General features: G+C 43.6%; 1 protein-coding gene across 1 annotated transcript in view; it reads left to right on the top strand.

The window, feature by feature from the left end:
• Window positions 1-4,386: 4,386 nt before the first annotated feature.
• Window positions 4,387-27,434, top strand: part of TRUB1 (TruB pseudouridine synthase family member 1) — a 188,229-nt gene continuing 165,181 nt past the window's right edge. Inside the window, exon 1 of the mRNA XM_069239276.1 lies at window positions 4,387-4,580. Within this exon, the coding sequence (XP_069095377.1) occupies window positions 4,436-4,580 (145 nt within the window). The 5' untranslated portion in view covers window positions 4,387-4,435. The remainder of the gene's footprint in view (window positions 4,581-27,434) is intronic.

Here is a 27,434-nt window from a genome sequence, read left to right as displayed (position 1 = left end):
AGAGGTAAAACGGTACCCCACATTTGCGCTACACACACCGGGACCCTTAAAATCGAAGTTCTGGCATCTGGGGGAGGAGGGGGATCTGCATGGGATGGAACAGGATAAGTTTGGGGCCGAGAGCGGAGCTACTCAACTAGCGTCCGCGGCGGTCACCATCTTGGCCACACCCCTGCTTTAACAATGTTAAAGTCTCCTGCCCAAATGATAGAAACATTTGAGGGTTCTCTACTTGTTAAATAAATGATGGCGCACTCAAGATCCTCAATGATCCTCACAGGTTGTGTTGAGAAGAAATTGTAATAAAAATGAATTAAAATAATATTACATTTATTTGTATTTGTATTTATTTATTTATAAAGAGCATTCTGGTCGTAGCATCGAAGCACTGCCAGGGAGAAGCAAATGAATGCAGTAAGAGTGCAAAAATAGCCAAACAGCAAAAACGGGGGCAAATTATAGGGCAAAAAGCCAGGTTGGAATCTGTTTCCGAAATGGCAAGGCTTCCAATTTCTTAATTTGTAGCGGAAGAGTATTCCACAACTTGGCAGCTGCAACCGAAAAAGTATTGTCAAATCCTATTTGAACTCTGGGAAGTGCCTTAATAAATGTATTACTCAGACTAAGAGTGCTGCATTCTTTGCATTCTTCAGCCTCATTCCCTCTTAGTTTGATGCAAATCACAATTAATTTTAGCCACTGGTAATTACTTGGGCCGCATCCCAGTCCATCATTATTTTGCACACCATGTCACTTCATTTTGGACCCAGCCATACTCAAATCAGTCTTCACCCTGCTCCAAGGGGTACAGTCAAGCCCGAAATGTCAGGCCAGACCTTTCCTGAACTGGAATACAAGCAACCTAGGACCTGTGGCACCTCAGTTAAGTTAGGGGTCATCAGCCAGGTGTAGCTTGATTCCAGTGACATTGTGCATTGGATCCACATCTGGTATACTAGTCCCACTTATGGCAACACATTAAAGCCTACAGAAAGTGATAGATAGAAGGCTTGAATTGATCTCAGCCATTGGTATTTACTCAGGCCACATCCCAGTCCATCGTATTTTGCACACCATGTCACCTCAGTTTGGACCTAGATATATGCAAATATCAGTCTTGACCCTGCTCCAACTGAGAACAGTCCAGCCCGAACTGGCAGGCCACGTCCTCCCTGAATTGGATTACAAGCAACCTAGGACTGGTTTCATCATAGTTATCAGCCATGTATATTCAAGCATTACATCCATCAAGTTTTGTATATTTAATGGGACAGTAAAGTACTGAAACAGATGATGATGGTGCTACTTCTAAGGACGTTCTTCCTAACTTAAAGTAGCTGTTGAGTTGGCAATGCAGTAAGATGGTGTAACACTTGAGTCATCGCCACATAATGGTATATGGTGTCTAGATCACTTTGCGAAAAAGTCGTCTCCTAAGAGGGTATAACTCAGATGACCTGTTATGTTCATTTGTATAGCGCACTAATCGCCTGAGCAAGTATCCAGGAGTTTGGCAAGTGTGTAGGTGCGTGGGTTCCCAAGGTGCTTATACAAAGAGCCAGGTCTTCAGCTTTTTTAAAGTTATTTCTATTCACTTTCTGCATCAAACAAAATATACACATTATTATTGTGAGTCATCAGGCATCAAACAGTCCCTCTGTTCATCCCCCACATGAGCCAGTATTACTCATATCCGGGTCTTCAGCTTCTTATAGAACTCAAGAAGTGAGGAGGAGGGTCTGATATGTTGAAGGAGGTAACTCCATGTCTTGGGTGCTATGTAACAGAATGAACAACCTCCAGTTTAGCTTTTGCGGATGTAGGGAGTGAGTGAGCGTGAGGCAGAAAACTGTCTGGTGGGTTGGTGAAAGTGTATGCAGCTGTTCAGATATTCTAGTCTTGTGTTGTGTAGGGCTTTGTATATGTGTGTGAGAAGTTTGAATTGGCTGTAGTTGTGAATAGGGAGCCAGTGAAGTTTCATGAGGTGCGGTGTAATGTGAGTGCAGCATAGGACGTTGAGTATGAGTCTTGCAGTGGTGTTCAGGATGGTCTAGAGTGTGTGTAGGAGTTGTTTGGAGATTTCAGTATAGATAGTATTGCTATAGTCCAGCCTGCTGGTGCTAAGTGCTTGTGTGGTGCTCCGTCTGGTGTTTTGAGGCAACCATTTGGCGATCTTTTGCAGCATGCAAAGGATGTGGAAGCAGGAGGCGCATGCTGCGTTGAACTGAGGTGTCATGTTGAGCTTGTCGTCTAGGATGATCCTTAGATTTCTTGTGTGGTCTGTCGGTATGGGTCTTGGTCCTAGCTACAATGGCCACTAGGTGTAGTCCCATTGGGAGGTCTTGTTGCTGAAGACCAGTACTTCCGTCTTCGTGGAGTTGAGCTTCAGGCAGTTGGTTCACAGCCAGTCTGCTACCATGGTCATGCACTTGAAGTTGGTTCTGGCAGTGGCTGTCTTGTCCGTCACGGAGAGGATGAGTTGGGTGTCATTGGCGTAGAAGATGGCAGTGATGTCTTATGACCAGATGATATTGGTGAACGGTGTTGTGTATGTGTTGAAAAGGGTGGGCTGATTAACGATCCCTGTGGGACTGCATGTATCAGTATCTCGGTCTCTGATGTAAAGGGTGGCAGCTTGACCCTTTGTGTCCTTTCCATGAGGAAGGAACAGATCCATTTAAGAGCGGATCCTTGTATACCAATCTTGTGGAGCCTTGTGATAAGGGTGTTGTGGGAGACAGTGTCGTAGGCTGCAAAGAGTTCGAGCAGGATGAGGGCCGCTGTTTCTCCTTGGTCCAGGATGATTTGAAAATATCTGGTGGCTGCGATGAGTGCTATTTCAGTACTTTAGTTCTTTCTGAATTCTGAATGAGTGTTATATAGAAGACCTACGAAGATGGCATAAATGAAACTGGAAGATGATGCACCAGTGAGTCTCAACATTCCTCTAAAGTGATATCACTATAAGCAAAAGACATAATGAAGCCATTTTCATTGTTATACCATATAATTCTTCCTTAATGCTGAAAGGAACATTCAGAGGAGAATGCTTCACTAGCCACATTTGGTGACTCAAAATTCTAAGTCATCCCCTCTAGAAATGTGTTTGATCTGGTCACAGGTTAAATCCTGGCTGGTTCTCTCAACCTTTCACTCTTCTCATTACAATAAAATGAGTACTTTTGCTATGTATACTCAATCTGGCAAAAAGTCCTGCTACTCTAAGGGTGTGGCTTTCTTACTTAACAGGCCACTCCCGAGAACTGCTGGGTGGTCCTTTAAGGCAGCTGCATATAACGTATCTCTGACTACTCCATGTTCTTTCCATGCTGTCACAGCTTGTGGTGGGAGTCCTTAAACAGGACTCTCATTCTGATACAGATGGCGCACTGAGATCAGACAGACCCACCGTAAGAAAAAGTGTATTGCAAATGGTCCCAGTCTGACCCATGAAGGAGACTTGTTGTAGCAGGTTGCCATGTCGTCTTCTTCTTAGGATTCCTCACCAGGAAGTTACCATTAGCAGGAGGAGCTACTACTTCTCTTTCCAGAATTAAGATGGTAGAAACGTTTTAGACTAAAATCTTCTTCTAGCCACTAATGTGATCTCCAAGGAAACAATATGCTCAACAGCTACCAATTATGACTCCTGATAATTAAAGTACACTAAGACAGAAAGGCCATGTTAAAAATGGATGCAGACGATTTATATAAAGTTCTTCCTAATATCCATGTCTAAGCCTTTACAGAATGTTTAAACATGACCAGATGGCTGGTATTTCACTCTAGAAAAGATGGCAACGATACTAACATCTGCAGTGATCTCATCGAATAATTTACCTTCTGTTTATTTTTTTAATTTAAGGTGCACGCCTTATACTTTATGTGTAACTAATTAAAGGTGAGAGGACAAGAAAATAGTCGCAGAATATTTTGGGTTTTTTTCAGCCACACTTCTGCCTTCCTCGACACATGTACTGCAAACTGTTTCATGCCCTTAAACAGCCTTCGTGAGAGCGCTTTTTACCTACTTTTGTTTTTCAAACAACATATCGTAGCATGTCTAGAGTTCGAACTGGTAGTACTGGCATATTTTATACTAACGAGTCGTGGCTGCTGACAAGAAGCATGTATGAAAAGCTATAGAACCGTAGACTAAATGAGGTATCTGTTTAGTTTCCATTTTCATGCTGATTTAAAGCTTAGGTCGAATTATAATAAGGGCTAACCCTTGAAAAGAAAGTTTCTACTTTAGTAACTGATGTGTCTAAAAGCACAAAAAGACGTACTTCCGTATGTGGGATTGCGCATCTACGGTGAAGCTGTGAGGGGCAGAGACAGAGAAAAGGGACTATAATTCGTGTGCATCGACAAAGAAAACGGACAGTTGCTTGTGAGTCGGAAGTAGGTGGAAGTCAGACTGCATTGTGTTTCTATGGCTGCCGCTTCCAGCATGGGGGATGCTCACTGCAATAAAGCAGCTCGGCTGCTATCTTTGAGTGGTCTCTTCCCAATCTTCAAACCCAAAGGACCGACATCAGCTGCGTATCTCAACCAACTGAAGGCGAAGCTGTTGAAAGGTAAAGGGTGCACGTTTTCGAACGCTGTTATGGACTGCGGAACACAGAGGAAGATGCACATGGACTTGCTAGGAAGTATTGGAAGCTCCTTAAGAGGTATCTGAGGGGCTAGGAGTCGTTGATAAGCACACATGCATGCCGTGAATAGGTACGCGAAGCAGGATAAACGGAAGGACGTACACCCAGAACATGTGGAGTGGGCGGGAACTGGGACACGGACAATGTTGATGTTACCTGTGGGCATATTGGGCTCTATATTCATGACCTGTAATGACAAATTACACCGAACGATTTCTAAACAGTTAATGTAAAAAGCGTTAAGGTAATCCATGTCAGCTATTAGATCTGTTTATATTTCACGTTTTGCTTACTCCTGCATCCCCTAAGAGTAGGGTGAACAAGCGTCACATTTGCCGAAAAAGTCCTGGGATTTCAGCATCTGTCCCAGCAGATGTCAGCAAATTTGGCTCATATTCCCTTTTTCAGAGAGGGTCAACTGAAAACCGAGAGGCATGTCTTTATGTGTTCTAAAGTAGGACTCCTTAGAAGTTTCTATCAAAAAGCAATTTAATTGACAGAGGAGGTAGTGTGTTTTAAAATTGCACTTCATTTTTGTACTTTGTGCCTCGTCTGTTTTTCTGTATTGATGAGCGCTCACATTCTGTGCCCCTCGGGTAATGAAAAATTATAGTCCTATTTTAGTGCAATGTCCCAGTTTTTTAAAAATAATATCTGGTCACCCTACCTAAGAGTGTTTGTTTTTTCCTGGATTTTATATTACAGTATTTTTTTAGGCGTTATATTACTCTTGTGTAATGTTTAATGTAGATTTTCCTAGTAATTTATGAAGGAAAGTCTTAATTTTATTGAAGACACGGAGGTGAGTATTATGCTTATTTCTTGCTTTTATTTTAATTAACAGCACAGTCAAGAAACAAAATCACCAATCCCATTACGGCCAGAGGGAAGATCTCAGCCAATGGGAACAAAACAACGACCAGAATGGACCAATCAGTACACAACATAGCCAATATATACCTATCTAATCCGCGAGCAGTCCTCTATTCTTTAGCGAGAATTCGAAGAAAACATTGGAAAAATTGAACTAATTATCAGAATGGATAATAGCAAATAAAAACAGTCTTGAACGAGGCGAATCCAGTGAAGATCAGCATCGGAGAACCGGAACCGGCTTGTTGGGGAGATCTTTGGAGCACAAAGTGTAACTTCGGAAGTCCGCAAGAAGGCTACAGGAAGAACCCGATCTTCATGCATTATTTGCTGGAGTGGCAGAAGATGAAACTGATGGGTGGGAAAGAAATATTAGTGTGAGCTTGTAGTGGGATAATACTCGCCTCCGTGTCTTTAGTAAAATTAAGACTGTCCTTCATAAATTACTAGGAAAATCTACATTTTATGTCAAGACCAGAGGCTCTTCTTCTTCTTCAAAGCATATCAATCACACCAGAATAAACTGTATCAATTTGTTTGCAATAAAAGGTACGAAAGATATTATCATTAGACTAATCTGCTGATCTTGAAATGTCCTCTATACAAAATCCAGCCCAAAAGGCCTTAGAAGCCATTGCACCTCTGGAAGAGTGAGCGCCAAATTTGGAAGTAACGATCCCCACCAGGGACATGACCCACTTGAACCAACGGGCTAAAGTAGGAGATGAAACCGCCTTGTGAGTTTTTTGAAAGAGATGAGAAGTTGGGAAACAGAGGACGTTCTAAGATGTACTGTCTTTTGTTCGTACAATTTCAAACAATTTCCTACACACAGTTTTGGTTGGTTTGGGAAATAAGGATGAAAAAACCGGCAAAATATTTGCTTTGGTTCGTCTGCAAATTTTAAAAAGAATACTTGTGGGAGTGAAATGACCACCAGAAATGCCTAAAGCTTTGACATCTGATAAACGTTTTATGGAAATTAAACATAACAACATTGACAGTTTAGCAGAAAGCATTTTAAGAGATAAAGAAGATTTTTCTGGCCATGAGAGAAACTGTTGTAAAACCACATTAACATCCCATAACTCACTATATTTCGGAGTAGGAGGATTGGAAAATTTTACTCCCTTTAAAAGGCGGCAAATAAGGAGGTGTTCTCCAACTGGTTTCCCATTGATGTGGTTATGATTAAGGGATATTGCAGAACGATAGAGGTTGATGGTTCTGTACGACTTACCTGAACTTGCTTGGGCTGCTAGAAAATTAGCCATTAGGGATATATCTGCTGAAAAGGGATCACAAGATTTTCCCACGCACCAGCTATGCCATAAAGACCAGGCTGATTTATAAGTTGTGGTGGTTCAGGGAGCCCACGCTTTAGAGATATAATCCAGGCTTCCTTTGAAATTGCTGAATAAGATTGGGAAGACCTCTTTATCTTCCAAGCCGAAAGGAACTGTTGAGAATCGGATTGTGTGGGTAACCTTCCTGATTGAGTAGGAGATTTGGGAACAAGGGGAGAATAATCGGGAAAATCCATGGTTAGTTCCAGAAGAGGAGGATACCATACCTGGGATTGCCAGAGGGGAACTACCAAAATGAGACAAGCCTTTTGACGATGAACCTGAGAAAGAACCCTGTTGATCATTAGAAAAGGTGGAAAAGCATAATTGATTGACTGAGACCAATCTTGTTGAAAGACATCCGTTGCTAGTGCTAGGGGATCTGGTCTCCAGCTGAAAAATTGAGGCAGTTGAGCATTTAGACATGATGCAAATAGATCTATGCATAAAGGTCCCCATTTGTGAAGTAAAGTTTTGAACACAGAAGGATGGAGCTTCCAATTGCTGGAATCGGTCAGAAATCGGGAATTCCAATCTGCTACCCGATTGAGGGTTACCGGCAAATATTCCGCCCGAGCCGATAACTTTTGATGTAGACAAAATTCCCAAAAGCTTTTGGCTAGTTCAGCCAAAGATTTGGACTTTATACCTCCCAGGTGATTGATGTATTGGACTGCCGACAGGTTATCCATACGAAGTAGAATGGAACATCTGACTTTGTTTTTTGTGAGGCTTTTGATCGCAAAGGAGGCTGCAAGCATCTCTAAACAGTTGATGTGCAATGAAGACTCCTGTGGTGACCCCTTACCTCCAGTCGATATTTCACCACACCTTGCGCCCCAACTGGTCAGACTTGCATCTGATTCTAACACAAGATCTGGGGCTGATGCAAAGATAGTCCTGCCGGTCCAAGCATCAAGGTGATCTAACCACCACCGGAGTTCTATATGGGATTTGTGGTCTAGAGGGATAGAATCTGAATAAGCAAGACCCTTGCAAACATGATGAATCTTTAATCTCTGAAGAGCGCGATAATGGAGAGTACCGGAAAAGATCGCTTGAATTGAGGAGGAGAGTAGACCTACAATTATTGCAAGAAACCTGAGAGAGATAGAAAGAAGGAGTAAAGAGCAGGTTATCTCTGATTTTATCGCTTTTATTTTTGTCTCTGGTAGTTGAAGAGAGACTTCTACCAAATTTATGAGAAAGCAGAGGAACTCCAATTTTTGAGCCGGGACGAGAACTGATTTCTCTTTGTTTATGAGAAAGCCCAAGTCCGTGAGGAAAGAACAAGTCAGATGCATCTGTGAAGACACGGATTGAAGATTCTGACCCGTTAACAGAATATTCTGTAAATAGATGATGAGACGTATACCCTGTGTCCTGAGATAGGTTACCACTGGTTTCATTAATTTGATAAAACACAATGGAGCTGAAGAGAGACCGAAAGGGATGGAGGAAAACTGGTATGTTGATCCTTGCCACTGGAATTGAAGACATTTCCTGTGGTTTGAATGAATAGGAATGTGAGGTAAGCATCCTGTAGAATCAAACAAACCATCCAATCGTTTTGTTGGAGAGTATCTCTGAGATGTAAGATGGCCTCCATTTTGAAATGACAATATACTACAAAATGGTTGAAATCTCTGAGATTTATGACTGGTCTCAACATTTTGTTATTCTTGAGATCTAAGAAGATTGAGCTTAAAAAGCCTGGAGGGTGCAGTAAAGTGGGTTGAATTGTGTGTTTTTGAAGAAGGGATTGAACTTCTTGAGATACCAAGAAGTTATTTCTGCTGAAAAGTTTAATGGAAGAGGAAGATTAGTTTGAAAAGGAGTGTCATAAAACTCAATAGAATAACCCTGAACTGTATTTAGAACCCATGGATCTGAACTTATCGATTCCCATTTGTGAAGAAAAAACTTTAGGCAAACCCCCACAGAAAGATGCCAAAAGGTACACTTACTTGCTGGTTGTGCGGACCTGTGGAAACGTTTGTTCCTTTGTCTGAAGCCTCTGGCTCTCTGGGGGTAGAATGGGGGCCAAACTCCTGTGAGGACGAATTGTAGGAGCCTCTGAAACCCTGAGATATTGGGTAGCGACCGGTAAAGCGACTCCTACCTCCTACCTGCCCTGGCAAAAACACGATTGGCAAACGCTTTCTTTAAGGATTGCTGGGCTTTGTCCAACAATTCAAAAGTCATCACATATTTGCTTAATTCCTTGATAAAGGAATCTTCAAATACCAAGCCATCAGCTTTGATGCCAGGGTCCATTGATGCCAGGTTTGCTAGCTTAGGATCCAGCTTGAGGAGTAAACCTTTAAGACTTTCATGAGTCATTGCTGAATTGGCGTTACACAACAAACAGAAAACTCTTTGGACCCATAAAGACAATTCTTCTGAATCAGTGGACAGATTGTCTTATCTGGCACCCCTTTGCGTGGATCTTTGCCAAACTTTGTAAAGAAAGTTAACATAAAGGGTCTATTGAAGGAGCAGCGGTGATGTGTGGAGGTAAGGCAGGTCTTGGACATTCAGCTTTCAATTTTGCCCTGGTTTGCTTATCTAGGGGCATGCGTAACTTTGCAGATATATAGTCTCCTACATGAGATGACGGAAACCTTTCTGTGGAATTAGGGTGGTGAATAAGACTTGGATCAAAATTGGGATTACCCTCCAAGTTCAAAATAGATTTGGCTGCTGGAGTGTCATTGAAAACCACCGTTTTTTGTTTCTTAGGAGGAGGACCAGACCAAAGATTGGAGATATCATCATCTTCATCGTAATTGTTATCAGAATCAGAGTCAACATCATCATCAGTATCTTGGATGGAAGAAATCACAATCTTTTGCGCACTGTTATCGAAGTGCTTAGTTTTCCTTTTACTTTTTTCCTCCTGAAACTTTCCCCTCCTTCGTCCTCAGTCTCGTGTGGGATAGACTCACCATCCGGAAGTGCAGATTTTTGTAGGGGTTTGTTGACTTTTGGAAGCCACCGTGGCTTTGCGCTTTCTGCGTTCTCCCGCAGATAGGGCCGATGTAGATTGTGACATTAGAGATAATACAGAATTTTCAAGGTTCTTTGTGACTCTGTTCATGGATAATGAAACAGCTTTGGCAATAGAAGATTGCATAAAATCATTTAAATTAATTTTGAACTCCTCCTCACTGTCATTGCCATGAAAAACATGAGAAAAATCCATGTTTTGCTAGGAAACGAAAAAATGGAGAGAAAACACGAAGATAAAGGGTTAACCTGAAGAACCAGCAGAGCCGGCATGTTTTAAGCAAGGCTGCGCCCCTTCTGAAGGGAAATAGGAGATGGGACACACCCAGCGACGCTGCAATGTTCACACGAAGCGCTAGGAAGGCAGCCCGGCACGTTGCCGGCAAAACGAAAGAATTTATGGCAGGCAGTAGCTAAAAAATAGCTCAGTCGAACAGTCTGACTGAAAACGAAGCGCTCCTGAAGTGAAAGGAGGCTTTGGAATGCTGGCGGCAGAGGAGCGGCACAATGGGCACCAGGAGGTACCAAATGTAACAGCAAGTAGGGGAAATAAAAAACACTGTATGTAAAGAAATGGCTCCCTGTTGCAGTTACCCCCCACTTTTTGCCTGATACTGATGCTGACTTGACTGAGAAGAGTGCTGGGACCCTGCTAACCAGGCCCCAGCACCAGTGTTCCTTCACCTAAAATGTACCATTGTATCCACAATTGGCACACCCTGGCATTCAGATAAGTCCCTTGTAACTGGTACTTCTAGTACCAAGGGCCCTGATGCCAAGGAAGGTCTCTAAGGGCTGCAGCATGTCTTATGCCACCCTAGAGACCCCTCACTCAGCACAGACACACTGCTTACAAGCCTGTGTGTGCTAGTGAGAACAAAATGAGTAAGTCGACATGGCACTCCCCTCAGGGTGCCATGCCAGCCTCTCACTGCCTATGCAGTATAGGTAAGACACCCCTCTAGCAGGCCTTACAGCCCTAAGGCAGGGTGCACTATACCATAGGTGAGGGTACCAGTGCATGAGCACTGTGCCCCTACAGTGTCTAAACAAAACCTTAGACATTGTAAGTGCAGGGTAGCCATAAGAGTATATGGTCTGGGAGTCTGTTTTACACGAACTCCACAGCACCATAATGGCTACACTGAAAACTGGGAAGTTTGGTATCAAACTTCTCAGCACAATAAATGCACACTGATGCCAGTGTACATTTTATTGTAAAACACACCACAGAGGGCACCTTAGAGGTGCCCCCTGAAACCTAACCGACTATCTGTGTAGGCTGACTAGTTTTAGCAGCCTGCCACAAACCGAGACATGTTGCTGGCCCCATGGGGAGAGTGCCTTTGTCACTCTGAGGCCAGTAACAAAGCCTGCACTGGGTGGAGATGCTAACACCTCTCCCAGGCAGGAATTGTCACACCTGGCGGTGAGCCTCAAAGGCTCACCTCCTTTGTGCCAACCCAGCAGGACACTCCAGCTAGTGGAGTTGCCCGCCCCCTCCGGCCCGGCCCCTACTTTTGGCGGCAAGGCCGGAGAAAATAATGAGAATAACAAGGAGGAGTCACTGGCCAGTCAGGACAGCCCCTAAGGTGTCCTGAGCTGAGGTGACTCTAACTTTTAGAAATCCTCCATCTTGCAGATGGAGGATTCCCCCAATAGGGTTAGGACTGTGACCCCCTCCCCTTGGGAGGAGGCACAAAGAGGGTGTACCCACCCTCAGGGCTAGTAGCCATTGGCTACTAACCCCCCAGACCTAAACACGCCCTTAAATTTAGTATTTAAGGGCTACCCTGAACCCTAGAAAATTAGATTCCTGCAACTACAAGAAGAAGGACTGCCCAGCTGAAAACCCCTGCAGAGGAAGACCAGAAGACGACAACTGCCTTGGCTCCAGAAACTCACCGGCCTGTCTCCTGCCTTCCAAAGATCCTGCTCCAGCGACGCCTTCCAAAGGGACCAGCGACCTCGACATCCTCTGAGGACTGCCCCTGCTTCGAAAAGACAAGAAACTCCCGAGGACAGCGGACCTGCTCCAAGAAAAGCTGCAACTTTGGTTCCAGCAGCTTTAAAGAACCCTGCAAGCTCCCCGCAAGAAGCGTGAGACTTGCAACACTGCACCCGGCGACCCCGACTCGGCTGGTGGCGATCCAACACCTCAGGAGGGACCCCAGGACTACTCTGATACTGTGAGTACCAAAACCTGTCCCCCCTGAGCCCCCACAGCGCCGCCTGCAGAGGGAATCCCGAGGCTTCCCCTGACCGCGACTCTTTGAACCTAAAGTCCCGACGCCTGGGAGAGACCCTGCACCCGCAGCCCCCAGGACCCGAAGGACCGGACTTTCCCTGGAGAAGTGACCCCCAGGAGTCCCTCTCCCTTACCCAAGTGGAGGTTTCCCCGAGGAATCCCCCCCTTGCCTGCCTGCAGCGCTGAAGAGGTCCCGAGATCTCTCATAGACTAACATTGCGAACCCGACGCCTGTTCCTACACTGCACCCGGCCGCCCCCGCGCTGCTGAGGGTGAAATTTCTGTGTGGACTTGTGTCCCCCCCGGTGCCCTACAAAACCCCCCTGGTCTGCCCTCCGAAGACGCGGGTACTTACCTGCAAACAGACCGGAACCGGGGCACCCCCTTCTCTCCATTCTAGCCTATGTGTTTTGGGCACCACTTTGAACTCTGCACCTGACCGGCCCTGAGCTGCTGGTGTGGTGACTTTGGGGTTGCTCTGAACCCCCAACGGTGGGCTACCTTGGACCAAGAACTGAGCCCTGTAAGTGTCTTACTTACCTGGTTAACCTAACAAATACTTACCTCCCCTAGGAACTGTGAAAATTGCACTAAGTGTCCACTTTTAAAACAGCTATTTGTGAATAATTTGAAAAGTATACATGCAATTTTGATGATTTGAAGTTCCTAAAGTACTTACCTGCAATACCTTTCGAATGAGATATTACATGTAGAATTTGAACCTGTGGTTCTTAAAATAAACTAAGAAAAGATATTTTTCTATACAAAACCTATTGGCTGGATTTGTCTCTGAGTGTGTGTACCTCATTTATTGTCTATGTGTATGTACAACAAATGCTTAACACTACTCCTTGGATAAGCCTACTGCTCGACCACCCTACCACAAAATAGAGCATTAGTATTATCTATTTTTTGCCACTATCTTACCTCTAAGGGGAACCCTTGGACTCTGTGCATACTATTCCTTACTTTGAAATAGTGCATACAGAGCCAACTTCCTACATTGGTGGATCAGCGGTGGGGTACAAGACTTTGCATTTGCTGGACTACTCAGCCAATACGTGATCACACGACAAATTCCAAAATTGTCATTAGAAATTGATTTTTGCAATTTGAAAAGTTTTCTAAATTCTTAAAAGACCTGCTAGGGCCTTGTGTTAGATCCTGTTTAGCATTTCTTTTAGAGCTTAAAAGTTTGTAAAAGTTTGAATTAGATTCTAGAACCAGTTGTAGATTCTTAAAAAGTATTCCAACTTTTAGAAGCAAAATGTCTAGCACAGATGTGACTGTGGTGGAACTCGACACCACACCTTACCTCCATCTTAAGATGAGGGAGCTAAGGTCACTCTGTAAAATAAAGAAAATAACAATGGGCCCCAAACCTACCAAAATACAGCTCCAGGAGCTTTTGGCAGAGTTTGAAAAGGCCAACCCCTCTGAGGGTAGCAACTCAGAGGAAGAGGATAGTGACTTGGAGGAAAATTCCCCCCTACCAGTCCTATCTAGGGAGAACAGGGTCCCTCAAACCCTGACTCCAAAAATAATAGTCAGAGATGCTGGTTCCCTCACAGGAGAGACCAACACCTCTGAAATCACTGAGGATAACTCCAGTGAAGATGACCCCCTGTTAGCCAGGATGGTCAAAAGATTGGCTTTGGAAAAGCAGCTCCTAGCCATAGAAAGGGAAAGAAAAGAGATGGGCCTAGGTCCCATCAATGGTGGCAGCAACTTAAATAGGGTCAGAGATTCTCCTGACATCCTAAAAATCCCCAAAGGGATTGTAACAAAATATGAAGATGGTGATGACATCACCAAATGGTTCACAGCTTTTGAGAGGGCTTGTGTAACCAGAAAAGTGAACAGATCTCACTGGGGTGCTCTCCTTTGGGAAATGTTCACTGGAAAGTGTAGGGATAGACTCCTCACACTCTCTGGAAAAGATGCAGAATCTTATGACCTCATGAAGGGTACCCTGATTGAGGGCTTTGGATTCTCCACTGAGGAGTATAGAATTAGATTCAGGGAGGCTCAAAAATCCTCGAGCCAGACCTGGGTTGATTTTGTAGACTACTCAGTAAAAACACTGGATGGTTGGTTAACTGGAAATGAAGTGTGTGACTATGTTGGGCTTTATAATTTGTTTATGAAAGAACACATTTTAAGTAACTGCTTCAATGAAAAGTTGCATCAGTATCTGGTAGACCTAGGTCCAATTTCTCCCCAAGAATTGGGAAAGAAGGCAGACCACTGGGTCAAGACTAGGGTAACCAAAACTTCCACTGGGGGTGACCAAAAGAAAGGGGTTACAAAAACTCCCCAGGAGAAAGTGGGTGACACTAGAGACAAAGAAAAAGAGTCCTCTGTAGGCCCCCAAAAACCAGAACAGGTGGGTGGGCCCCAAGACACAACCCAAAACAAAGGTGGGTACCAGGGTAAGAACTGGGATGCCACTAAGGCATGGTGCCACAACTGTAAACAGTCTGGGCACCACACCAAGGACACTTCTTGTCCCAAAAACAAACCCCAGAACAAAATTCCAGGGGTAACCAGTGTAGCCATGGGAGATGACTCCTCAGATGAGGAGGTCTTCCTAGCCTTCAACTGGAAACAGGGCCCAACAGGTGACTTGGAGATTCCAGAGGGAAGTAGACACTTCCACCACCTACTGGTGAATGGAATCCCAACCACTGCCCTGAGAGACACTTGTGCCAGTCACACTATTGTGCATGACAGGCTGGTGCTCTCAAACCAGTACATCCCAGGTGAGACTGCCAGGGTAAGAGTTAGCCTAGACAGGGTCACTAAGAGGCCTGTGGCTTTAGTGCCCATAGAAGTGGGTGGCACTCTTAGCTGGAGAAGGGTAGTAGTCAGTACAGACCTCCCCCTTGATTGTCTCCTTGGAAATGACTACCCAGAGGTTAGTCAGAGCCCAAGAGAGGAACTGGTCCAGTGCCAGTCCTCTCCCAAGGATTCTGGAAGTCCTGCCTCTGCAGTAAATGCAAGCAGGCCCCAGAAGAAGAAGAAAAGAAAACAGAGTAGGAAGGGTGGACAACCTTTAGCCAAGGTTACAGCAAGCCAAGGAGATTCTGCTCCAGTAGGGGAGAACTCCAAAAATGGCCCTGATAAAGTCCAACCTGACCCACAAGAAGTCCTGGCTAGTCAGGCAACTGTTAAACCTGAGTGGGTGGCTCCTCAGCTAACAGAAGAAAGAGTGGAAGAAGGGTGTTTACTACAAGATGTGGTAACCCCCCACTCTAATACAGCAGACAGGCAACCTGAACCCAAAGAGGCCTGTAACTTAGCCCCTTCCCTTATAGGTGAAGAGCTAAAGGTGTGGTTCTGGGCACTGACAGCTGTCAGTGGCCTCTGCTGGGTGTTAGCCTTTATGGCTGCACTATCCTTAGCATGGTGGTCTGACCCCATGCCAAATAGCAAGTTAGGCCCCCTGACCCTATTGGTCATGGTGGGGTTACTCCAGCTCTGGGTAACCTCTCTGGGTAAGCTAGGGGTAACCCTGGCCAAGATAAGGTTAGCAGAGGTGGATACCTCTAAGACCAAAATAGAAAGAATGGGTGGAGACATTGAAGAGGCAGACAAGAGGCAATTCAGACTAGGTCCTATCACTGTGGAAGTAGGTCAGTTCCCCAAAGGGAATGACCTGAACAGAAGGATGTAAGGCAGAGTAGGCCCTGCAACTAACCAGCCTATTTCTCCTACTCTTCCTCGCCTGACAGACTAGGAAGACTCTCCCAGCTTGGGCTGAGTCTCCTGGCCTGTGGGCTGGGGGGGGCTTGTGTAAAGAAATGGCTCCCTGTTGCAGTTACCCCCCACTTTTTGCCTGATACTGATGCTGACTTGACTGAGAAGAGTGCTGGGACCCTGCTAACCAGGCCCCAGCACCAGTGTTCCTTCACCTAAAATGTACCATTGTATCCACAATTGGCACACCCTGGCATTCAGATAAGTCCCTTGTAACTGGTACTTCTAGTACCAAGGGCCCTGATGCCAAGGAAGGTCTCTAAGGGCTGCAGCATGTCTTATGCCACCCTAGAGACCCCTCACTCAGCACAGACACACTGCTTACAAGCCTGTGTGTGCTAGTGAGAACAAAATGAGTAAGTCGACATGGCACTCCCCTCAGGGTGCCATGCCATCCTCTCACTGCCTATGCAGTATAGGTAAGACACCCCTCTAGCAGGCCTTACAGCCCTAAGGCAGGGTGCACTATACCATAGGTGAGGGTACCAGTGCATGAGCACTGTGCCCCTACAGTGTCTAAACAAAACCTTAGACATTGTAAGTGCAGGGTAGCCATAAGAGTATATGGTCTGGGAGTCTGTTTTACACGAACTCCACAGCACCATAATGGCTACACTGAAAACTGGGAAGTTTGGTATCAAACTTCTCAGCACAATAAATGCACACTGATGCCAGTGTACATTTTATTGTAAAACACACCACAGAGGGCACCTTAGAGGTGCCCCCTGAAACCTAACCGACTATCTGTGTAGGCTGACTAGTTTTAGCAGCCTGCCACAAACCGAGACATGTTGCTGGCCCCATGGGGAGAGTGCCTTTGTCACTCTGAGGCCAGTAACAAAGCCTGCACTGGGTGGAGATGCTAACACCTCTCCCAGGCAGGAATTGTCACACCTGGCGGTGAGCCTCAAAGGCTCACCTCCTTTGTGCCAACCCAGCAGGACACTCCAGCTAGTGGAGTTGCCCGCCCCCTCCGGCCCGGCCCCCACTTTTGGCGGCAAGGCCGGAGAAAATAATGAGAATAACAAGGAGGAGTCACTGGCCAGTCAGGACAGCCCCTAAGGTGTCCTGAGCTGAGGTGACTCTAACTTTTAGAAATCCTCCATCTTGCAGATGGAGGATTCCCCCAATAGGGTTAGGACTGTGACCCCCTCCCCTTGGGAGGAGGCACAAAGAGGGTGTACCCACCCTCAGGGCTAGTAGCCATTGGCTACTAACCCCCCAGACCTAAACACGCCCTTAAATTTAGTATTTAAGGGCTACCCTGAACCCTAGAAAATTAGATTCCTGCAACTACAAGAAGAAGGACTGCCCAGCTGAAAACCCCTGCAGAGGAAGACCAGAAGACGACAACTGCCTTGGCTCCAGAAACTCACCGGCCTGTCTCCTGCCTTCCAAAGATCCTGCTCCAGCGACGCCTTCCAAAGGGACCAGCGACCTCGACATCCTCTGAGGACTGCCCCTGCTTCGAAAAGACAAGAAACTCCCGAGGACAGCGGACCTGCTCCAAGAAAAGCTGCAACTTTGGTTCCAGCAGCTTTAAAGAACCCTGCAAGCTCCCCGCAAGAAGCGTGAGACTTGCAACACTGCACCCGGCGACCCCGACTCGGCTGGTGGCGATCCAACACCTCAGGAGGGACCCCAGGACTACTCTGATACTGTGAGTACCAAAACCTGTCCCCCCTGAGCCCCCACAGCGCCGCCTGCAGAGGGAATCCCGAGGCTTCCCCTGACCGCGACTCTTTGAACCTAAAGTCCCGACGCCTGGGAGAGACCCTGCACCCGCAGCCCCCAGGACCCGAAGGACCGGACTTTCCCTGGAGAAGTGACCCCCAGGAGTCCCTCTCCCTTACCCAAGTGGAGGTTTCCCCGAGGAATCCCCCCCTTGCCTGCCTGCAGCGCTGAAGAGGTCCCGAGATCTCTCATAGACTAACATTGCGAACCCGACGCCTGTTCCTACACTGCACCCGGCCGCCCCCGCGCTGCTGAGGGTGAAATTTCTGTGTGGACTTGTGTCCCCCCCGGTGCCCTACAAAACCCCCCTGGTCTGCCCTCCGAAGACGCGGGTACTTACCTGCAAACAGACCGGAACCGGGGCACCCCCTTCTCTCCATTCTAGCCTATGTGTTTTGGGCACCACTTTGAACTCTGCACCTGACCGGCCCTGAGCTGCTGGTGTGGTGACTTTGGGGTTGCTCTGAACCCCCAACGGTGGGCTACCTTGGACCAAGAACTGAGCCCTGTAAGTGTCTTACTTACCTGGTTAACCTAACAAATACTTACCTCCCCTAGGAACTGTGAAAATTGCACTAAGTGTCCACTTTTAAAACAGCTATTTGTGAATAATTTGAAAAGTATACATGCAATTTTGATGATTTGAAGTTCCTAAAGTACTTACCTGCAATACCTTTCGAATGAGATATTACATGTAGAATTTGAACCTGTGGTTCTTAAAATAAACTAAGAAAAGATATTTTTCTATACAAAACCTATTGGCTGGATTTGTCTCTGAGTGTGTGTACCTCATTTATTGTCTATGTGTATGTACAACAAATGCTTAACACTACTCCTTGGATAAGCCTACTGCTCGACCACCCTACCACAAAATAGAGCATTAGTATTATCTATTTTTTGCCACTATCTTACCTCTAAGGGGAACCCTTGGACTCTGTGCATACTATTCCTTACTTTGAAATAGTGCATACAGAGCCAACTTCCTACACTGTACAACAAAAACAAACTTAAGTAATAGGAATCAGAAGTAACTTAAAGCCAAATAACTATAAATTCAATTAAACATTCAATACACTTGTACTATATGTGAGGAAATATAGAAAATATATACTTATCTTGTCTGCGAGCAGCAAGAAAAGAGGACTGCTTGCGGTTTAGATACGTATATATTGGCTATGTTGTGTACTGATTGGCCCATTCTGGTTGTTGTTTTGTTCCCATTGGCCGAGATCTTCCCTCTGGCCATTATGGGATTGGTGATTTTGTTTCTTGATTGTGCTGCTACTTAAAATAAAATAAAAGCAAGAAATAAGCATAATAAGAACCTCTGGGTCTTGACATAAAATTCACAATTTAAGAATTGAAACATTATCAATATTACATCTTTACAAACAAATCATGGTTGTAACACATTTGTGTTAAACAGCTAACAACCCTTGAGAAGACCAATAGTCCTGTCCGGTTTTCGATGCATGTCATTTGTTTTGTTATATATCTGCAATAACAGAAAGCTCAGAGAGGAACCAAATTATTGGTAGTGTGGTATACTGTGGGAATTACAGAAATTAAGTTTACATTTTTAAACAACACCCTTTAGAGACCTGCTCACAGTGTTTGCATTCCACTTGAAAGCCCTGCCACAAGGTAAGCAATTTGGCATAGCCTCAGACAGGGCTTTAAGAGTGGCAGGTCCTGCCATTGCTCAGCACCAGCAGTAATTAAAAACTGACTTTGACACTGATCTCTACCAGGCCCTATGTTCGTGTCCTTAATTCATTAAGCAAAAACACGAATCTTTGTCTTTCATCACTGCACAAGCATCTAAGAGAATCTATGTCTGTGAAGCAGTACTGCATTGCATTTATATATCTCATACTACTTATAAGGCATTGAAACACTTTTTGGTGGGGTGGTTTCTACTTTGTAATCCCTAATTAATATTTAATCAAGAGGTGATTAATTATTGTTGTGAATTTGTTGGTTATTGCATTAGTCTTGTGTTCAGAGGAAACTAAAGCATTTTCTCCAGCTTCTATTGATGGAATAGGTTAATTGGAGTTGGGTGTAATTATTAGTGTGAGTTCACACATGATGAAAAATTTGCTAATTAGAATGGAGGTTACAAAGTGAGGTTGCACAGAGGGGGAGACTATGGTTTATTGGAGTAGTATGAGCTGGTAAGTTAGAAAAAGGTTAGGAATTGAAGGAGTGGTTTTTGAGGAGGGTTTGATTTGTAAGGAGGATCTTGACTGGTTTACCAAGGTATATTAGAAAGTAAGGTGGCATGCATGTGATAGATAAGATTACACGTAGAGGTCCTAAGGCAGTCAGAGGAGGTAATGTAAGGAGAGTATCATTCGAACGGAAAAGTAGGAGATAAAATAAGCTCTAGCTATAGATCAGGCTAATTTTCAAGCAGGGTTTATTTTAGAGGGAATATTGAGACATTTTACATTCTAGCAAAGACTGAAGAGTAGAAAAGAAAGGTTTGCTACCTCTGGGTAGGTGATATAAGCTGCTACATCTTAAGTTGTTCCATTTGGCAGTTGATGGTGTTGATATAGTCTGTCTATTTTCTTTACTTAAATATTGAATGTTATTAAAATTGTTTGAGTTTGCACTTTTTTTTAAAATATGTGATACTGAGTTATGTGGTATGACCAGATACTGGGTCTGTTAGACTTTGTCTTGCGCAATTTTGTAGACTGCAGCATCTCTATGGTTTGCAGCAGTCCCTGGTTACATTCTAAGTGTTTTACTTCAGCCTGCATCCACTAAGAGACTGTGCTTTTTCCAGACATTATGTTTTTTTGTGTAGTTCATGCCACTTTTGTAGTGGGCACTATACATTGAGCTTGCTCTAAATGCCTGGGTAGCCTCAAGTTGTGGGAGGTTTTTCATAACTGGACACGATTGAGAGGGGTGGAGTTCAGAATAAGGAACGTGTGTTCCCGGTGCCTGTCAGTGGGTCTATGTGTTTATCCAGTCTTTGGCTTCTCTGCACAATGCACAGAGCAGCAGTCATATATGTGGCAGTTCTAACTACCAGTTGATATTTACACAGACCACACTTCTTGGGACTTATTCCTAGTTACACTAGTATACTAGTCTTGCCTCTTTTTGAGATCCACCTGTCTTACCTTTTTCATTGTGCTTCAATTACTAGGCATAGGTGTATGTAAACTGTTTCACATGGGAAATATGGGATAGCACATTTGTGTCAGCTTTGCACAGTTGAAGCTTGATGGTCCCATTCCCAATTTACAATTTGGTTAGGTATATCTGGTGCAGAGTAAAATTCAAAAAAGATAATTCATACTGCAAAACAGCGTTACTGTGCTGTCATTTGTGGGAATGTTTTTGTATTATAATGATATGCTATATGCATGTTAGCCAGATGGGAAAGCGTGTGAAGGAGGTATAGCTGTGAAGAACAACACAGCTGTTGAAATAGCAACAGCACGAAGGGAAATAAAATGGCATGTTTACATGTGAGGCGAGAGAGGGCGAAGGATGGTGAAGTGGTGACGTAAGGAAGTACATGATGTGTAATACATGCAGATGGAGTATTTTAGAAAGAGATGTGGGGATGATAATGGTGCAACTAGCAGAGAGAGATTGTGGAGGAAAGTGATGTGATGGGGAGAACAGAAGTGTTTGAGATTCTCAGAAGATCACTTGTTCTACATACCATTTGGATAGTTATTTCACAATCTTGTTTTTTACGATTTGAAATATTTAAAAGTCTAATTATTCAAAGAAATGTCACTGTTGTTAATCATTTATGTGATTTTAGTAAAATTCAGTGCAAAGAATAAATGACAAAGGCACTCAGGTATACGCGAGCTGTTTTTATATGTTTGGATGTACTAGCAAAAAACGTATCCAAGCACAAATACTGCTTTGGTGGCATGCCTGGTCAAGAACTGTATTTTATTTTACATTTTAGGCCATTACGACCACACCTCTTTGGAATTATTGCTAGTTAGGCCTGTTTTGGTCATGCCTCTTTTTTGAGACCCACCTACCCCGCCCTTTTCATTGTATTTCAGTTACTGTTTGACAAATATGAGCTAGCACAATACTGTCAGCATTACACAGTTGAAGCTTGTAATGTACCATGTTGAAGGTCCCATTCCCAATTTACAATTTGGTTAGGTATTTCTGGTGCAGGGTAAAATTAAACAAAGGTAATTCACTCCACAAAACAGTGTTAGTGTGCTATAATTTGTAGGAAGGCTTTTGTATTATAATGACATATGCAGGTAAGCTTGATTAAATGTAAACATGGCCACAGTTAAAATCAGAGAATTAATGTGTAGGCATAGGGAAGTTAACTCGCTGTTTAAATGGTAATACTAACAGATGTATTCTCAACCGCCGTGTTGTCAGGATAGAAACGCAGGGCTTTTCTGAAACTACAAGAAGGTGAATAAAAAGTTTCAACTTTTGTGATGTATGTGTTGTAACCACAGCTGCAAGGGCACACTGCCTTGCAAAGATCCATATTGGAATGAAGGATGAGAAAGTATCATTAGCCTCCGTATGTGTCTGCAAAGGGGCGATATTAGTACGTTTTTTGTAGCAAAGCAGGGGCTGAGTATGTGAGATACCTTCCTTGCTCCGTGAGACGCTATACATAAATGTATATTCGGTTTAGCTGAAGGGTCTGGCTTCCACTTACTGACCAGTGCTGAGATGAGATGCAGAAGGGCTGAATTGCAACTGCTGACTCAGTGACAGCATAAGGTACGCAGGGAACCTGTACACACTTGGCATAATAAAGCTTGGAAGACTAACACAGCAATTTAGGTTGAATGTCTGAAACCATTATAGGTGTGTTGGTTAAGGAATAGATTAATAGTTCTGGGACGTGTGATGAAATGTGGTTAGGGCCTTCTTACACTTTGGTATTATTTGCATATTGTTGTTTATTATAATAGTGATCATTCTAATACACTGTTGATGTAGACCAGTTCTGCATAGTAATCAACCATATAATTGTAAAATATTAATCATTGTATAAGGGTATTGATTCAGAACGTGGTTGGGACCTTAATTTTATCTTCACCTGAAGGTAAGCAATTCTTTGGCAGGATTTTCAGACTCCCAACACTCTAAGAGAACATAACTCAATAGAGGATAAGTGAGAAACACCAGCAATTCTCCTTCTCCTTGGAAAGGAAACATTTCCTTTTAGGCTAAGGGGATGTCACCTTGACAATATTAGGGTAAACACAACAGTGCAGATAGCCTATTTTACTATATCTGGCCACATTCATACTTGTTGAAAATATGAACAATGTTTCCTGACAATCTATGTTATATAAAAAAATTTAAGTATCACTTCAATTTGTTTTGTTTTAGATCTTGTCAAATTACCCTACACCCTGTAGTGAAATGTGTGTTTTGACCACTGATTTTGTGTTGCGCCACTTTGCAACTGGATTAGCTGTCTAGTGTTCACCAGTTGCAGACTACATTTTGTATTCAGTTTAGCTGTCTATTGACTTCATTGTAGCATCAGACACTGCCATGTAAAATCTGTTTGTACTTTTCCACATTGTAAACTATGCTTTTTCTCACCAAGGGATTTGGTTGATAAGGATGTACTCAGAAGGCAGGGAACGGCCTTGTTTTGATATGACACCTTGGGACTGTGGCCAAACCCCAACTTATTTTCAAGGCAGACCTAAACTAGCCTGCATGTTTGAATTGCTAAATGAGGTTTTTTTTCCAGAAAGCTCCTTCTGGTTTTTTGAGATATAAAAAGACCCAATGCAACAGTGAGAGTGGCCACAATCAGGATTATTTACGTCGGATGCCTGATATCTGTCCCGTGAGGGTGGTTATCTCTTTCTCACAGTCGAACGGGGTCATCGTCTTGCTGGCATGAGAAAGATGAAGAGCTTGGCAGGCCCTACGGTGATGAATTTTTGCTTCATTCTCTGCTTTGCTTAATATAATATAAATACATATATTTGCTGTGTACATTGCAATGGAGAATCATTTTGGTATGTTTTCCTTTCATTGCTGTGACTATTTTTAAACGTGTGCTTTCAACATGCTAATCTCCTTTTGAGGAACCTCGTGGTTAAATAATAATAAATGTCTTCTTTGAACTGAGAAGTGCATTCCAGAGATTTTGTTATCTTGGTCATTAGTGAAAGCAAAACACACCCCTCCATCATTCTGAATTATTATCCCAGATTATACTCAGAATAGATCAAGTAACCGGAGACTCCTGGTAATACAAAGAAAACTTGGGAAATAGGCAGTACAAACAAAATTTTATTGAGGATGAATGTGAAAATGTAATGTATATACAGTCAATTAGAAAATAAGTAAATGAAAAGAAGAACCATGGCTCGCCAGTCAATTGTTGGTCTCTCTTTGAGGACACGGATTATGGTGTGCCTCCCTCAATGTACGTTCCAGCAATACCTGCGGATCCTAAGTATTGTACCAGTTTTCTGTCAAATCAGTTACTACAATCAATGCAATCTCTTCTTGTCAACTCTACATGCAGAATAGCCAGTTCAAGCCTGCAAGATGAGGTCACAACCAGTAAATCTTCTAACCCCCAAAAGGTAAATGCATACTTTTTGGTGAAAAGGAAAACGTTAGGTGTCTATCACCTCAGCCCTACAGAGTTAGGCTTGAGTGGAAGGGAGTGTAAAGAGTCATACAAACTTTCCAGAGAATCCGTCATTCACAGGTGGTTTACCAGTAAGCGCACACAATAGTTAATATTTTACTATATCATACAATATTTATCTACAAATCCTGGGCATTACATTGATTGTCAATATTACTAACAGCTCAGCAATGCTTATGCAAATCAGGAAGAAGGTTAAATTAGATCCAATCGTATTACTTCAAACCTCCTAACCCACTAGTTTTACCTAAATTGTAACTAGTAGTCTAACAACATTGTTGATTAAGTTCAAAATAATTTGCTAATACGCCAAGGCATGTAGTGCCTCCCTGCATATTCTATTGTGCCTTCAGCCCTGAAAATGAAACTTCATGGTTCATCATTCCCTCTAGTCTGTATGTTCTATCCTGCCCCTGTACTAGTATATTGTACATCTTTTCTAAGCATGGTATTCAATGGAGCGTGGGGTAACCGGCTCATGCTCAGCTGCTGTATCATTATACAAGATACTTGAACAATGCTCTTTTCAAGAAAGTGAACAGAGAAAAGTAATACTACTTTCCTTCCTTCTTCCTTCAGGAAAAAAACACAAAAGTTCATCTCCCTCATATCTTTCTCTTAGCTGGTGTGTTTACGAGCAATGTGTGCACCACAGAATTTCAATTTTCGTTCTTGGTGCTGCCAGCATAAGTTAAGAAAAAAAAAGGGGGTTCCAAGTACAAATGTATTAGGTGCAAAAAACAACACACACCAGCCAGTCTGTTTTGCTAGGCCTCTCACTTGCATCACACTGTTTTGTTTCACTGCTGACCGAGCTGAACTACACTCACACACGGAGAGGAATTCCTGGAATGCAACTCTTAGTCTAGGAAATACATTTAATAAATCACTCTGCGAGGCTCGTAAAGGAAGGTCAGTACAACCCAAAGTGCATGTTTAAAATGTGTGCAATAAAAAAATTAAAACATGTACAAAGAATCTTCAATCTATGAACAGCACATATATGTGTATATAAACCTACACAATGCAAAGCCGATAATTAGTAAAAATTCATCACCATAGGGTACAGTTGCTCCGTCATTTTTCTCCCACCAACTTCAAGTCGTAGACCCCAGATTGACTGTAAAAAGAAAGAGAGATCTACCCATATGAGAAGGATGACAGGCATCGGCGTCCCGACCCTGCCCGGGTCTCTGAATCACTTCACTGTCAATCTTTGGTCTCTTATATACCTTAAACAAGCCAGAGAAGAGATTTCTAGAAAACCCAAATTGCGGACTTGTAGTTAAAAAATGCTGGTTACTTCAGATCAGTTTTGAAAGAAACACATTGGAACTGGCCAAGATCCCAAGGTGCTCTCTCAAAACAAAACCGTTCCCTGCCGTACCATAGACATGATCCTAGTACACTCTTATCCCTCTGAGCCCTTAGTGAGAAAAAACACACAGACACGCAGAGTAAAAACATGAGCAAAGAGCACATTGCATAGCACGGGCACAGAAATATACTTGCAGCTTTTGCACTTCTAACATCTGCACCTCTAACGTGGCAGTGGCTAATGCCAAAATAAAGTAAATAGGCAAAGTGAAGCTGGTGCTCACCAATGTGACGGTGTGCTGCTAGGCTAAGTGCAACGTGGAGTCAGTGGTCAAAACACAAATATCATTACACTCACACACTACATTTAAATGCAAAGTCAATTTAGGCTAGCTGTATTGTATGTAAAAATAGACTGAAGCCTCACCAAACACATTGGGTCCATCTTGGGCACTAAGTGTCATGGTTGGCAGTCATATGCCCTCATCTTGTAGACATATTAGTATTATAACAGTTAGTTTATAATATATATATATATATATATATGGCTTCAGCGACTGTCAGGGAGACCAGATCCTCGGGGCCTGCGCACGTTCCCCACATGTCCACCACGAGACAGCTCCAAAGCTCTGATAGATATACCACAGAGCCTGAGAGAGTCCAAGTGGGGGAAAAGGGGATTAGGTAGGGAACAGCTGGGAAGGAGACCTGTAGGAAGCAAAAGGTTAAACAACACAATGTCAAGATATTATCACATTGACTTTCAATAGACTATGGTTCTAAGAGTTCTTATACTGTAATCATGGATAACCTAAGAAATGACTATAACTAGACCTCAAGAAATCTAGATACCTGGAAAAATCAAGAATGGGTTAATACAATGTTTCATATGAGCTTTTCAGGCAATATCACATACTCTCTAGAATACAAGAACCTTCATCAATAATGTTTCAGAATAACCATTGCATTTTTACATGAGGACAAAGGCTATCTGAACATTCCCTGGAAACCACAGGAACTGTATTAGGAACTTAATATGCACAAAGAATGTCGCACTTTGAATTAAGCTTGTCAAAGAAATCCAAAAGCTCAGGATAAATGTGTGCACCTCAACAAACACGGCACACCAAAGATTTCAATGTCATGAAATGATTGCGCACACTGCCGATCTAAAAGCCAAGCGTTTTATGTCAGGGTTGAATCGCGCACTCTGCCGATTCGAACAAGAATATGCAAATGCCATGAAATGATCGCACACACTGTTGCCGATCTGAATGCCAAGGTTTACATGTTAGAAATGAATTGCGCACTCTGCCGATTCGAACAAGAATATGCAAATGCCATGAATTGATCGTGCACACTGTTGCTGATCTGAATGCCAAAGTTTTCATGTTAGAAATGAATCGTGCACTCTGCTGATTCGAACAAGAATATGCAAATGCCATGAAATCACACTCACGCACACATAGAGCTTTACAACTAGGCCCAAAACTCGAATGTCTTTGAGAACGGGGGTCAGGGCCCAGCCCAACCTCAGCCTTACCACTCTGCTCAAGGATCACCAATATAATGAGGGCAGGCCTGGAATATCAAGGTAGGCCTCCGGAACAGGAGCTCAGGAAGTTGCTGCTGCTTTGCACCGGGACCTCTGAATAGTGAGCACGTGGAGCTCGGCTGGCTTCCTTGTATAGAGTCCAGCCCAGCCCACAAACCACACCCAGTCATGCTGCAGGAAAAGCTTCTAGAAGGTCCTAAAAAGGGACCACACCCTAACACACTTAATAAGCCTGCAGCAATACCTTGCAAATGAACAGTTATTGCAAACATCATTA

Source organism: Pleurodeles waltl, chromosome 6, assembly GCF_031143425.1.
Source record: "Pleurodeles waltl isolate 20211129_DDA chromosome 6, aPleWal1.hap1.20221129, whole genome shotgun sequence".
Taxonomy (NCBI): Eukaryota; Metazoa; Chordata; class Amphibia; order Caudata; family Salamandridae; genus Pleurodeles; species Pleurodeles waltl.
Note: the sequence above shows the minus strand (reverse complement) of the source record. Positions and strands in the feature narration are given on the sequence as shown.